Here is a 14,682-nt window from a genome sequence, read left to right as displayed (position 1 = left end):
CGTGTGTCCAGTGGTGTAAAGTACTTAAGTAAAAATACCTTGAAGTGCTACTTAAGTAGTTTTTTGGGGTCTGTACTTTACTATTTATATTTTTGACTTTTTAAATATTTCCTTGGTAGTTAGGTTGGTCTCTAGACATAACAGGAAAATGTGGGGAAATTATATCAGTAAGGGGATTTTCTTTACTGTCAAGTTACAGGACACATACCACAAATGCAATGGAACCTTATCAATGTAATACAAGAAACTGTTGAAACAAGTGTGTCAAGTCATCCTCACAACATCCTGTAATGGTAAACTCCTTTTTCTGATTTTATATTGTTATATTTTGGCAAGCAATGAAGGATATATCGATTGTGAAGAATTATTCAAACTCAAACTTTTGTTCAGTGATAAGGTTAGTGTTGAGTACGTTCTGGCCTCATTTGAAACCAAACCAGTTAATTTGAGTTGACAGGAAGTGGTTTGTAGGTTACTGGTTTGTTTTTCTCTTCATGGTTGTTGGTACATGGAGAGGAAGACTTGTTAAATGCACGCAGCACAGGTTATTGCATGATAGTAAATGCACAGGTTGTTGCACAATAGTAAATGCACAGGTTGTTGCACAATAGTAAATGCACAGGTTGTTGCACAATAGTACATGCATAGGTTGTTGCACGATAGTAAATGCACAGGTTGTTGCACAATAGTAAAGACAGCTGAAAAGTATTATAATATTCAAATGACTAGGTCCTTACACTATGTGAAAACACAAGTGTTTGAAAGTAAGACAATTATATATTCTTCTGTCTGTGTAAATATACAAGGTCTCCATAACAGCAAACCTATTGTAATGCTTGGAGCACTGAACAAATAGGCACCCAACACCTCCCCTTTTCTTAGTTGTTTCTGTGAGAACGTTTTCTATCTGAAATTCACATAAAGGAATGTGACCTGGCTAGATAAACCTTGAAATACTGACCCTGTGATATCACTGAGAGTGATGTGCTTAGAATAAACAATGGTAATACAAATCTTGAAGTTAGGGTTAGCCCGTCAATAGCAGAAGAATATAACCCGACAACTGGATGAGTATCCATACTACTCTCAGGGATATTACAGAATATAACCTGACAATTGCATAAACGTATCCAGTAAGGCATATGGACCCAAAAAACCTTTCTCTGCCCCCACCCTCTCTCACTCTCTCTGCCACTCCCTCTTCCTACCACTCTCTCTCTCTCTCTCTCTCTCTTCTGCTCTCCTCTGTGATATTTATACTGACATTTCATTGAGACAGCTGAGACATCACTTTGAGTTCCTTGTGCGTGTGTGCCCTAGTCTAACACCGCTGTGTGTGGGGCCACTACATCTTACGTTAGTGCCACTACATCTTACGTTAGTGCGACACCTTTGTAAAAGAAAAATGGCATACAGCCTGTGGATTGCCCTACTCCTTCTCCCGGTTCTGGTGCACTCTCAAAGTGGAAGAGAATGGGCTGACAATGGTGAGCTGCCTTTTCTCTTGAAGTTATTTTAATTCTCTTTAAGAATGATTTACATTCACTGCAACATTTGTGTCCAAAAATACAGTGCTGGTGCATCATTGACGGTTATTTCTCACTCCATACCAAAATGTATCTGGATTCGCTGCTGTTGACCTCATCTAAACTGCTTTAATTATTTCCTTTCCTTTCCCTCCCAGAACCCAGAATACTCTGCACTTCTCATCTAAGTCTGTCGTCACCAAACACCCTAACCTGCTACCTTGATGATGACAACGGGGATGATGAAATAGAGCACGTAAAAGCCATGACTCTTTGGTAATGAACCTTCTAGAAGACCACTGAACATCAGCTATGTTAGTTAGGAGCTTGTACAATATATAGGACATAAATCATGGGTAGAAGAACTCCACCCTTACTGTGTATACAGATATCCAAATGTGTAAAATCCTCAGCTGGACTAGGAAATAATATTTATTAATATTATGTTTACAGCTACAGCAAGCGCATTGGTGAGCAACGCTGTCTAACAGAGAAGGGGAATAATGTCACATTTACGAACCTGGACACACTGTCACCATGTAATCTCACCATTCAATTGAAAGGAGGCAGCACATTTTGGAAAACAATCCTCTTGGCAAAAATAAGTAAGTTAAACAACAGGTGTAGACCAACAGTGAAATACTTACTTATGGGTAGATTTCCAAAAATGCAGAGTTAAAAAAAAAAAATCTATAGAAAAATAATGACAAGAGGAATAAATCCACAATGAGTAACAGTAACTTGGCTATACTCACGGGTACTAGTACCGAGTCAATGTGCAGGGGCACGAGGTAATTGAGGCAGATACTGTATGTTCATACACAGTACCAGTCAAAAGTTTGGACACACCTACTCATCAAGGGTTTTTCTTTATTTTTTACTATTTTCTACATTAATAGAATAATAGTGAAGACATCAAAATCATTCTTGGCATGCATTTAAATTAATAGGTGCACCTTGTTTAAAGTTAATTTGTGGAATTTCTTCCCTTCTTAATGCTTTTGAGACAATCAGTTGTGTTGTGACAGGGTAGGGGTGGAATACAGAAGATAGCCCTATTTGTTAAAAGACCAAGTCCATATTATGGCAAGAATATCTCAAATAAGCCAAGAGAAATCGACAGTCCATCATTACTTTTAGACATGAAGGTCAGCCAATCAGGAAAATTTCAACAACTTTGAAGGTTTCTTCAAGTGCAGTCTCAAAAATCATCAAGCTCTATGATGAAACTGGCTCTCATGAGGACCACCACAGAAAAGGAAGACCCAGAGATACCTCTGCTGCAGAGGATAAGTTCATTAGAGTTACCAGCCTCAGAAATTGCAGCACAATTAAATGCTTCACAGAGTTACAAAGTAACAGACACATCTCAACATCAACTATTCAGAGGAGACTGCGTGAATCAAGCCTTCATGGTCGAATTGCTGCAAAGAAACCACTACTAAAGGACACCAATAAGATGAAGAGACTTGCTTGGGCCAGGAAACACGACCAATGGACATTAGACCGGTGGAAATCTGTCCTTTGGTCTGATGAGTCCAAATTTGAGATTTTTGGTTCCAACCACCGTGTCCTTGTGAGATGCAGAGAAGGTGAACGGATAATCTCTGCATGTGTAGTTCCCACCGTGAAGCATGGAGGAGGAGATGTGGGCCCTCGGATGTGATGGTGTGGGGGTGCTTTGCTGGTGACACTGTCAGTGATATATTTAGAATTCAAGGCACACATAACCAGAAAGGTTACCACAGCATTCTGCAGCGATACGCCATCCCATCGGTTTTGTGCTGAGTGGGACTATCATTTGTTTTTCAACAGGACAATGACCCAAAACACACCTCCAGGCTGAGGGAGGGCTATTTGTCCAAGAAGGAGAGTGATGGTGCTGTATCAGATGACCTAGCCTTCACAATCACCCGACCTCAACCCAATTGAGATGGTTTGTGACGAGTTGGACCGCAGAGTGAAGGAAAAGCAGCCAACAAGTGCTCAGCATATGTGGTAACTCCTTCAAGACTGTTGGAAAAGCATTCCTCATGAAGCTGAGAGAATGCCAAGAGTGTACAGAGCTGTCATCAAGGCAAAGGGTGGCTACATTGAAGAATCTGAAATATAAAATATATTTTGATTTGTTTAACACTTTTTTGGTTACTACATGATTTCTTATTTGTTATTTCATAGTTTTGATGTGTTCACTATTATTCTACAATATAGAACATTGGTATAAATAAATAAAAACCATTGAATGAGTAGGTGTGTCCAAACTTTTGACTGGTATTGTAGGTAGGGATAAAGTGACTAGGCAACATAGATAATAAACAGTACCAGCAACGTATGTGATGAGTCAAAAGAGTTAGTGAAAAAAGTGTCAATGCAAATAGTCCGGGTATTGGTCATCTTTTTTTTTTTAAATTTTTACCCCAATATCGGGATATCCAATTGGTAGTTACAGTCTTGTCCTATAGCTGCAACTCCCGTATGGACTCGGGAGAGATTAAGGTCGAGAGCGTGCATCAGCGTGCATGCGCCAGGCCGCTATAGAGCGATGGGACAAGGACTTCCCGGGCGGCCAAACCCTCCCCTAACCCGGACACCAATTGTGCGCCGCCTCATGGGTCTACCGATCGCGCCCGACTGCGACACAGCCTGGGATCGAACCCTCGGTCTGTAGTGACGCCTCAAGCACTGCAATACAGTGCCTTAGACCCGGGCGCCACTCAGGAGGCCTAGTGGTTATCTTTTTAACTAATTACTTAGCAGTCTTATGGCTTGGAGGTAGAAGCTATTCAGGGTCCTGTTGGTTCCAGACTTGGTGCATCGGTACTGTTTGCCATGCGGTAGTAGAGAGAACAGTCTATGACTTGGATGGCTGGAGTCTGACAATTTTTAAGGCCTACCTCTGACACCATCTGCTATAGAGTTCTTGGATGGCAGAGAGGTCGGCCTCAGGGATGTACTGGGCTGTACGCACTACCCTCTGTAGCGCCTTGCGGTCAGATGCCAAGCAGTTGCCATGCCAAGCTGTGATGCAGCCAGTCAAGATGCTCTCAATGGTGCAGCTGTATAACTTCTTGAGGATCCGAGGGCCCGTGTCAAATCTTTTCAGCTTCCTGAGTGGGAAGAGGCGTTGTCGTGCCCTCTTCATGACTGTGTTGGTGTGTGTGGACCATCATTTCTTAGTGATGTGGACACCAAGGAACTTTAAGCTCTCAACCTGCTCCACTGCAGCCCTGTCGATGTGGATGGGAGCGTGCTCGGCCCTCTGTTTCCTGTAATCCGCGATCGGCATCTTTGACATTGAGGAAGAGGTTGTTGTCCTGGCACCACACTGCCAGGTCTCTGACCTCCTCCCTATAGTCTCATCGTCATCGGTTATCAGGCCTATCACAGCAGTCATGGGTGAACAGGGAGTACAGGAGGGGACTAAGAACACACGTGTTGAGGGTCAGCGTGGCGGATGTGTTGTTGCCTACCCCCTCACCACCTGGGGGCGGCACATCAGGTAGTCCAGGATCCAGTTGCAGAGGGAGGTGTTAAGTCCCAGGGTCTTTAGCTTAGTGATGAGTTTGGAGGGAATTATGGGGTTGAACGCTGAGCTGTAGTTAATAAACAGCATTCTCACATAGGTGTTCCTTTTGTCCAGCTGGGAAAGGGCAGTGTGGAATGCAATAGAAATGGAGTCATCTGTGGACCTGTTGGGGCGGTATGCAAATTGGAGTGGGTCCAGAGTGTCTGGGGTGATGGTGTTGATGTGACCAACCTTTCAAAGCATTTCAAGGCTACAGATGTGAGCACTATGGGGCAATAGTCATTTAGGCAGTTTACCTTGGTGGTCTTGGGCACAGGGACTATGGTGGTCTGCTTGAAACTTGTAGGTATTACAGAGTGGGTCAGGGAGAGGTTGAAAATATCAGTGAAGACACTATGGTTTGAATTACAGTTTTTACATGACATCTTCCATCAATTGATAGTCCTTAGTTGTCTCCTTCATCAATTGCCCTTAACACTTATCCTCTGTTTCTTGTTCATCTTTATGGTTTAGTTAAACCCATGAGTCCTTGGGTGGTGAATGTCACATTTCTGGGGAGCTCCAACCGGGCTCTTATTTACATTGGGAATCCATACCTAAACGATTACCTGAAAGCCCGCAATCAACTGTTCCAATTTCACATCTGGAGTGTCAAAAATACTCTGGTACAGTAGCCAAAAGCCTAATTTTCTTGGATTTTTGGATGCAAACGCTTAACTATATGATATATATTTCACTTTAATTCCGACATAATAATTATTTCGCAACACTGTAGTTACTCTGTATAGTACAGTATATTCTATGAACACAATTTCTGTCTTGTTCTTCTGTTACGGTGTCCCCTGTTCATAGTTTCATAGCATAACCTATCAGCCTCTGATCATCGAGGGGGACGAGTACCTCCATAAGAACACAGAGTATCACGTCAAGGTTCGAGCCAAGCCAAACGGGGGGTACTTTGAAGGGAGCTGGAGTGAATGGAGTGTCCCTCTCAGTTTCAGAACAGACGAAGGTAAAAAATAAATAAAAAAGACTTACGTGTCTTAAAAGTATAGTATGATATCGAGACTGTGCAGTTGGAAGTGATAGAGGGTAGAGGAAATGGGAGTCACATGCATCGTCTCTGCTCTCGTTCTCTCTCCCCTCCCCTACAGAGACAAAGACAGATGTCCAGATGCTGTCCTACTCACTCATCGTGGCCATTTTTTCTCTGCTTCTGGTCACCTTGGCAGTTAGTATTTTCTGGAGAATACAGTGAGTATTAAATTGGTCTCCTTTTCCTCTGCAAATCATCTTTTGTGTGTGTGTGTGTGTGTGTGTGTGTGTGTGTGTGTGTGTGTGTGTGTGTGTGTGTGTGTGTCAAATCAAATGTGATTTGTCACATGCGCCGAATACAACATTAGAGTGAAATACTTACAAGCCCTTAACCAACAATGCAGTTAAGAAAATACCAACAAAAAAGTAAGAGATAAGAATAACAAATCATTAAAGGGCAGCAGTAAATAACAATAGCGGGGCTATATACAGGGGGTATCGGTACAGAGTCAATGTGCGGGGGCACCGGTGTCGAGGTAATATGTACATATAGGTAGAGTTATTAAAGTGACTATACATAAATAATAAAAGAGAGTAGCAGCAGCACAGAAAGGGGGGGGTGCAAATAGTCTGGGTAGCCATTTGATTAGCCACTTGTCGTGCGGTAGCAGAGAGAACAGTCTATGACTAAGGTGGCTGGAGTCTTTGACCATTTTTAGGGCCTTCCTCTGACACCGCCTGGTATAGAGGTCCTGGATGGTAGGAAGCTTGGCCCCGGTGATGTACTGGGCTGTACGCACTACCCTCTGTAGTGCCTTGCAGTCGGAGGCTGAGCAGTTGCCATACCAGGCAGTGATGCAACGTGTCAGGATGCTCTCGATGGTGCAGCAGTAAAACCTTTTGAGGATCTGAGGACCTATGCCAAATATTTTCAGTCTCCTGAGGGGGAATAGGTTTTGTTGGGCCCTCTTCATGACTGTGTTTGTGTGCTTGGACCATGTTAGTTTGTTGGTGATGTGGACGCCAAGAAACTTGAAGCTCTCAACCTGCTCCACTAGAGCTCCGTCGATGACAATGGGGGCGTGCTCAGTCCTCCTTTTCCTGTCAGGTCAGGTCTCTGACCTTCTCCGTATAGGCTGTCTCATCGTTGTCGGTGATCAGGCCTACCACTGTTGTGTCATCGGAAAACTTAATGATGGTGTTGGAGTCGTGCCAGAATGTGCAGTCATGAGTGAAATGGAAGTACAGGAGGGGAGCACGCACCCCTGAGGGGCCTCGGTGTTGAGGATCGGCTGTAGTCAATGAATAGCATTCTCACATAGGTGTTCCTTTTATCAGGGTGTGAAAGGGCAGTGTGAAGTGCAATAGAGATTGCATCATCTGTGGATCTGTTGGTGCAGTATGCAAATTGGAGTGGGTCTAGGGTTTCTAGGATAATGGTGTTGATGTGAGCCATGACCAGCCTTTCAAAGCATTTCATGGCTAAAGACATGAGTGCTACGGGTCGGTAGTCATTTAGGCAGGTTACCTTAGTGTTCTTGGGCACAGGGACTATGGTGGTCTGCTTGAAACATGTTGGTATTACAGACTCAGACAGGGAGAGGTTGAAAATGTCAATGAAGACACTTGCCAGTTGGTCAGCGCATGCTTGGAGTACACGTCCTGGTAATCCGTCTGGCCCTGCGGCCTTGTGAATGTTGACCTGTTTAAAGGTCTTACTCACATCGGCTGCGGAGAGCGTGATCACACAGTCGTCTGGAACAGCTGATGCTCTCATGCATGTTTCAGTGTTACTTGCCTCGAAGTGTGCATTGAAGTTATTTAGCTCATCTGGTAGGCTCGTGTCACTGGGCAGCTTGCGGCTGTGCTTCCCTTTGTAGTCTGTAATAGCTTGCAAGCCCTGCCACATCCGACGAGCGTCGGAGCCGGTGTAGTACAATTCGATCTTAGTCCTATACTGACGCTTTGCCTGTTTGATGGTTCGTCAGAGGGCATAGCGGGATTTCATATAAGCTTCCGGGTTAGAGTCCCGCTCCTTCAAAGCAGCAGCTCTACCCTTTAGCTCAGTGCAAATGTTGCCTGTAATCCATGGCTTCTGGTTGGGGTATGTACGTACAGTCACTGTGGGGACGACGTCATTGTAAGCAGGAATCAGGAGGATAGAATTATGGTCAGATTTGCCAAATGGAGGGCGAGGGAGAGCTTTTTACGCGTCTCGGTGTGTGGAGTAAAGGTGTTTTTTTTCTATTGTTTTCTTCCCCCTCTGGTTGCACATTTAACATGCTGATAAAAATGAGGTAAAACTGATTTAAGTTTCCCTGCATTAAACTCCCTGGCCAGTAGGAGTGCCGCCTCTGGATGAGCGCTTTCCTGTTTGTTTATGTCGGTATACAGCTCATTGAGTGCAGTTTTAGTGCCAGCATCGGTCTGTGGTAGTATGTAGTCATTTACGAAAATGAATGATGAAAGATGAAAACAGATGAAAACTCTCTAGGCAGATAGTGTGGTCTACAGCTAATCATGATATACTTTGCCTCAGGTGAGCAAAACCTTGAGACTTCCTTAGATATCGTGCACCAGCTGTTGTTTACATATATGCATAGGCCCCCGCCCTGTGTCTTACTAGTAGCTTCTGTTCTATCCTGCTGATAGAGTGTATAACCCGCCAGCTGTATGTTATTAAATGTCGTCGTTCAGCCACGACTCGGTGAAACATAAGATATTACAGTTTTTAATGTCCTGTTGGTAGGAAATACGTGTTTTCAGTTTGTCCTATTTATTTTCAAGGGATTGAACGTTAGCTAGCAGGACGGATGGTAAAGGCAGATCGTTGCCTGATCCTCACAAGGCACCCTGATCTCTTTACGCAAATCTTTGTTACCTTCTCGAGCGAATGACGGAGATGAGGGTCCGTTAGAGTGTTTGTAGTATATCCTTCCCGTCCGGCTCAATAAAGAAAAACTCTTTGTCCAATTCGAGGTGAGTAATCACTGTTCTGATGTCCTGAAGCCCTTTTTCGGTCATAAGAGATGGTAGCAGCAACATTATGTACAAAACAAGTTACGAACATGTGAAAAAACAAACAACAAAGCATGGTTGGTTAAGAACCGATAAGACGGCAGCCATCCCCTCCGGCATGTATGTGTGTGTGTGCATGTCCTCCACTCTCATGTCTCTCTTTCCTCACAGAATACATTCCTTCATATGGCCAAGCATTCCACATCCCAAACACACACTTCTCCAGATCGTCCAGACGTATGAGCCAATGAAGGTACACTATACAGTGCATTCTAAAAGTATTTGACCCATTGACTTTTTCCACATTTTGTTACGTTACAGCCTTGTAAAAAAAAAAGATATGTTTTGTCATCAATCTACACACAATACCCCATAATGACAAAGCATACTAAAATATTACATTTACATAAGTATTCAGACCCTTTACTCAGTACTTTGTTGAAGAACCTCTGGTAGCGATTACATCCCCAAGTGTTGATGCTTACAAGCTTGGCACACCTGTATTTGGGGAGTTTCTCCCATTCTTCTCTGCAGATCCTCTCAAGCTCTGTCAGGGTAGATGGGGAGCGTCGCTGCAAAGCTATTTTCAGGTCTCTCTAGAGATGTTCACGTCCGGGCTCTCTCTGGGACACTCAAGGATATTCAGAGAGTTGTCCTGAAGCCATTCCTGCGTTGTCTTGACTGTGTGCATAGGGTCGTTGTCCTGTTGGAAGGTGGACCTTCGCCCCAGTCTGAGGTCCTGAGTGCTCTGGACCCACTTTCATCAAGGATCTCCCTTTAGTTTGCTCCCTTCATCTTTCCCTGCAGCTGAAAAACATTCACACAGCATGATGCTGCCACCACCACGCTTCACCGTAGGGATGGTGCCAGGTTTCCTCCAGACGTGACGCTTGGCATTCAGGCCAAAGAGTTCAATCTTGGTTCCATCAGACCAGAGAATCTTGCTTCTCATAGTCAGAGTCCTTTAGGTGCCTTTTGGCAAACTCTAAGAGGGTTGCCATGTGCCTTTTACTGAGGAGTGGCTTAAGTCTGGCCACTCTACCATAAAGGCCTGATTGGTGGAGTGCTGCAGAGATGGTTGTCCTTCTTGAAGGTGGAGCTCTGTCACAGATGGAGCTCTGTCAGAGTGACCATCGGGTTCTTGGTCTCCTCACTGACCAAGGCCCTTCTCCCTCCGTTGCTCAGTTTGGCCGGGCGGCCAGCTCTAGGAAGAGTCTTGGTGGTTCCAAACTTCTTCCGTTTAAGAATGTTCTTGGGGACCTTCAATGCTGCAGAAAGGTTTTGCTATCTTTCTCAAGATCTGTGCCTCAATCCTGTCTTGGAGCTTGAGGGCCAATTCCTTCGATCTCATGGCTTGGTTTTTGCTCAGACATGCACTGTCAACTGTGGGACCTTATAGACAGGTGTGTACCTTTCCAAATCATGCACAATCGATTGGAGTCCACCTGTGGTAAATTCAATCAAGTCATAGAAACATCTCAAGGATGATCAATGGAAACAGGATGCACCTGAGCTCAATTTCAAGTCTTATATCAAAGGGTATGAATACTTATGTAAATAAGGTATATAAATAAATTAGCAACATTTTCTAAAAACCTGTTTTCTGTTTCTCATTATGGGGTATTGTGTGTAGATTGATGAGGGAAAAAACATGACATCTATTTTCGAATAAGGCTCTAACGTAACAAAATGTGAAAAAAGGGGTCTGAATACTTTCCAAATGCACTCTACATACAAAAGTATGTGGACACCTATTCAAACTAGTGGATTTGGCTATTTCAGCCACACCCATGGCTGACACATGTATAAAATCCAGCACACCGCCATGCAATATCCATAGACAAACATTGGCAGTAGTATGGCCTTACTGAAGAGCTCAGTGACTGACTTTCAACGTGGCATCGTCATGGGATGTCACCTTTCCAACAAGTCAGTTCATGAACACAAAGTGGGCCACACAAACTCATAGAATGGGATAGCCGAGTGCTAAGCCGCATCGGTTGCAAACTCTCAAGAAAAGCACTTACAAGCACAAGATCTCAAAAGCACAAGAACTGTTCATCAGGAGCTTCATGAAATGGGTTTCCATGGCCAATCAGCCGCACACAAACCTAAGATTACCACTCGCAATGCCAAGAGTCAACTGGAGTGGTGTAAAGCTTGCCGCCATTGGACTCTGGAGCAGTGGAAACGTTCTCTGGAGTGATGAATCATGCTTCACCACCTGGCAGTCCGACGGACAAATCTGGGTTTGACGGATGCCAGGAGAACACTACCTTCCCGAATGCATAGTGCCAACTGTAGAGTTTGGTGGAGGAGGAATAATGGTCTGGGGCTGGTTTTTAATGGTCCGGGTAGGCCCCTTAGTTCCAATGAAGGGAAATCTTAACGCTACAGCATACAATACTATTCTAGACTATTCTGTGCTTCCAACTTTATGGCAACAGTTTGAGGAAGGGCCTTTTCTATTGCAGCATGACAATGCCCCCATGAATTAAGTAAGTTCCATTCATAAATGGTTTGTCGAGATTGGTGTGGAAGAACTTGACTGGCCTGCAGAGCCCTGACCTCAACCCTATCGAACACCTTTGGAATGAATTGGAACGCCGACTGCGAGCCAGGCCTAATCGCCAAACATCAGTGCCCGACCTCAATAATACTCTTGTGGCTGAATGGAAGCAGGTCCCCGCTGCAATGTTCCAACATCTAGTGGGAAGCCTTCCCAGAAGAGTGGAGGCTGTTATAGCAGCAAAGGAGGGACGAACTCCATACTAATGCCCATGATTTTGGAATAAGATGTTCAACAATCAGGTGTCCACATATACTTTTTGTTATGTTAGTGTAAGACCTCTGATATGCACTAGATTGGGAACAATAATGTCCATAATGAGTTAGAAGGATATTGGTTTATCCTGTCTCTTTCCTGTGATCCAGCAGGGCCAACCTCTGAGCTTTAACCCCGAGGTGTTCAGTGACCTCAAGATCCAGCTGGTGGAGCTGGACGAGGAGCAGCACGTTACTGCCCAAACCCCTGACTCTAACGCCCATCACCTCACTGAGGTCAAAGATCAATACCTCATTCAGGAGTGTGATGGGGATACGAAGTCCTGCCATAGCACCAGTAGTGGAGGTTCGGAGGCCATACTGTTGAGGTGTGAGTCCCCAGGAGAGCACCCCAACTTTGGGGCTGGGAGCAGTGGCTCCACCATGGGTATCCTGGACCTGAAGAGTGACACGGAGAGTGTGGAGACAGACGACAGTGATGGTAACATTGGTCCTGAGGGGCTAGTCGCTACTCAGCAAGGAGACAAAGGTGAGGTGTATGTCACCATGTCTAGTTTCTATCAGACCCAGTGAGAGATGTAGAGAGAAAGAGCTTATTCAAGGTTATAGCTTCTTATTACATTCTTACGCTGAGCTCTGAGCGACTTTGTTAACGGCTGCTTTCATTTGAAGTCTATTTGATCCACCGTGACTCAAACTGACTATCCACTGACTCCCAGTATCACAAGAGACTAGCAGAACTCAATGCACATGTTATTTACAAATGAGGAGACATCCTCATTACATTTCTTAGGTCTTGTGTTATTAATCTGTTGGAAGTTGCAAACTTGACTTGACTAACTTGAAATACAAAGCTTTCCCTCGTTATACATTATTTTTGGCATTTGCACTTCTTCCCATTCTGTATATTATACTGAGGATAGTATAGTGAGGAGCCATGGTGATATCCTGGCCTAATATTATTATAATACACACTGCTGCTTCTTATGGCCTTAACAAAGATACTCTTTACTTTACCATGACAACAGCTGCAAAGTAAACCTAGAATGTATCATTCAATTCCTCAGGGTTTGAACCCTTCTACACATTTGTATACATAAACATGGAAATAAGGTTTGATTAATTTATCTGTTTAATGTTTGTCACGTTTTTTTCCTTCTTTTTTGCACATACATGATTGTATTTCCTGCAGTTACCAGTACGTAGTTTTTTACTTTGAATGTATTATACTATTACTATACTATGCACTATCATGCATTCGTTTTCAATGCAGGATGCTTGATCATTTTGTTGAACACGTTATGGGAGACATAGCATTAGACAGTCTTCAGCTTCACCGTATTACAGTTTTTTTAAATGTGTATATTTTACTCTGACAAATGTGACAGCATTTCCTGTATAAAAATCACCGTTGTTGAATTTTGTTTAAAACATTTTATTAAAACAGATCAAATGTGTATGCATAATAAATAAATAAAAAGTATAATTTCTTCTGCTCTCATCCCCTGAAATGACTGTACTTTGATGTATCATTCATGTTGTATCTGCTCAACCAATCTGAATGTAAGGGGATCTCTATGGTTTTCTAACATTGACGCCTCAATCACAATCTGGTACACCAGAAGTACATTCATTTACAAAGGAATGCTGCTTTTGCTTTGCAGCATTGTGTTGCAGAGGCAGTTGCAGTGCGTTCTGTGTAATGCATAACATGGTATGGTATATACATGTGTTCAGTTTAGTTGGGTAGCGATGCAAAACGGTATGTAATGACGCTGTCGGTCTGATAGAGGCGTCAGACTGTGGACTACAGTTTTCTACAATACATATACAGTGGGGCAAAAAAGTATTTAGTCAGCCACAAATTGTGCACGTTCTCCCACTAAAAAAGAAAGAGGCCTGTAATTTTCATCATAGGTTCACTTCAACTATGACAGACAAAATGAGAAAAAAAATCCAGAAAATCACATTGTAGGATTTTTTATGAATTTATTTGCAAATTATGGTGGAAAATAAGTATTTGGTCAATAATAAAAGTTTATCTCAATACTTTGTTATATACCCTTTGTTAGCAATGACAGAGGTCAAACGTTTTCTGTAAGTCTTCACAAGTTTTTCACACACTGTTGCTGGTATTTTGGCCCATTCCTCCATGCAGATCTCCTCTAGAGCAGTGATGTTTTGGGGCTGTTGCTGGGCAACACGGACTTAACTCCCTCCAAAGATTTTCTATGGGGTTGAGATCTGGAGACTGGCTAGGCCACTCCAGGACCTTGAAATACTTCTTACGAAGCCACTCCTTTGTCATGCTGAAAGACCCAGCCACGTTTCATCTTCAATGCCCTTGCTGATGGAAGGAGGTTTTCACTCAAAATCTCACAATACATGGCCCCATTCATTCTTTCCTTTACACGGATCAGTCGTCCTGGTCCCTTTGCAGAAAAACAGCCCCAAAGCATGATGTTTCAACCCCCATGCTTCACAGTAGGTATGGTGTTCTTTGGATGCAACTGAGCATTCTTTGTCCTCCAAACACAATGAGTTGAGTTTTTACCAAAAAGTTATATTTTGGTTTCATCTGACCATATGACATTCTCCCAAATCTTCTTCTGGATCATCCAAATGCTCTCTAGCAAACTTCAGATGGGAAACTTCAGACGGGCCTGGACATGTACTGGCTTAAGCAGGGGGACACGTCTGGCACTGCAGGATTTGAGTCCCTGGCGGTGTGTTACTGATGGTAGGCTTTGTTACTTTGGTCCCAGCTCTCTGCAGGTCATTCACTAGGTCCCC

At 43.6% G+C, this 14,682-nt stretch overlaps 1 protein-coding gene across 2 annotated transcripts; it reads left to right on the top strand.

Moving 5' to 3' along the window:
- The first annotated feature begins 1,261 nt into the window (after positions 1-1,261).
- il7r (interleukin 7 receptor) lies at positions 1,262-13,390 on the top strand. Of its 2 annotated transcripts, none has more exons than XM_020457371.2 (8): positions 1,262-1,487; positions 1,685-1,802; positions 1,980-2,131; positions 5,566-5,717; positions 5,905-6,064; positions 6,207-6,306; positions 9,277-9,358; positions 12,040-13,390. In XM_020457371.2, exons 1-8 carry the CDS (start codon positions 1,406-1,408, stop codon positions 12,460-12,462), a joined length of 1,269 nt encoding a protein of 422 aa, XP_020312960.1. In that variant the 5' UTR covers positions 1,262-1,405; the 3' UTR covers positions 12,463-13,390. The 2 variants fall into 2 exon arrangements, with proteins under 2 accessions (XP_020312960.1, XP_020312961.1); XM_020457372.2 differs by having other exon boundaries at positions 1,263-1,487; positions 12,043-13,390.
- The last annotated feature ends 1,292 nt before the right edge of the window (positions 13,391-14,682 follow it).

The sequence above is a fragment of the Oncorhynchus kisutch genome, linkage group LG23 (assembly GCF_002021735.2).
Source record: "Oncorhynchus kisutch isolate 150728-3 linkage group LG23, Okis_V2, whole genome shotgun sequence".
NCBI lineage: Eukaryota > Metazoa > Chordata > Actinopteri > Salmoniformes > Salmonidae > Oncorhynchus > Oncorhynchus kisutch.
Note: the sequence above shows the minus strand (reverse complement) of the source record. Positions and strands in the feature narration are given on the sequence as shown.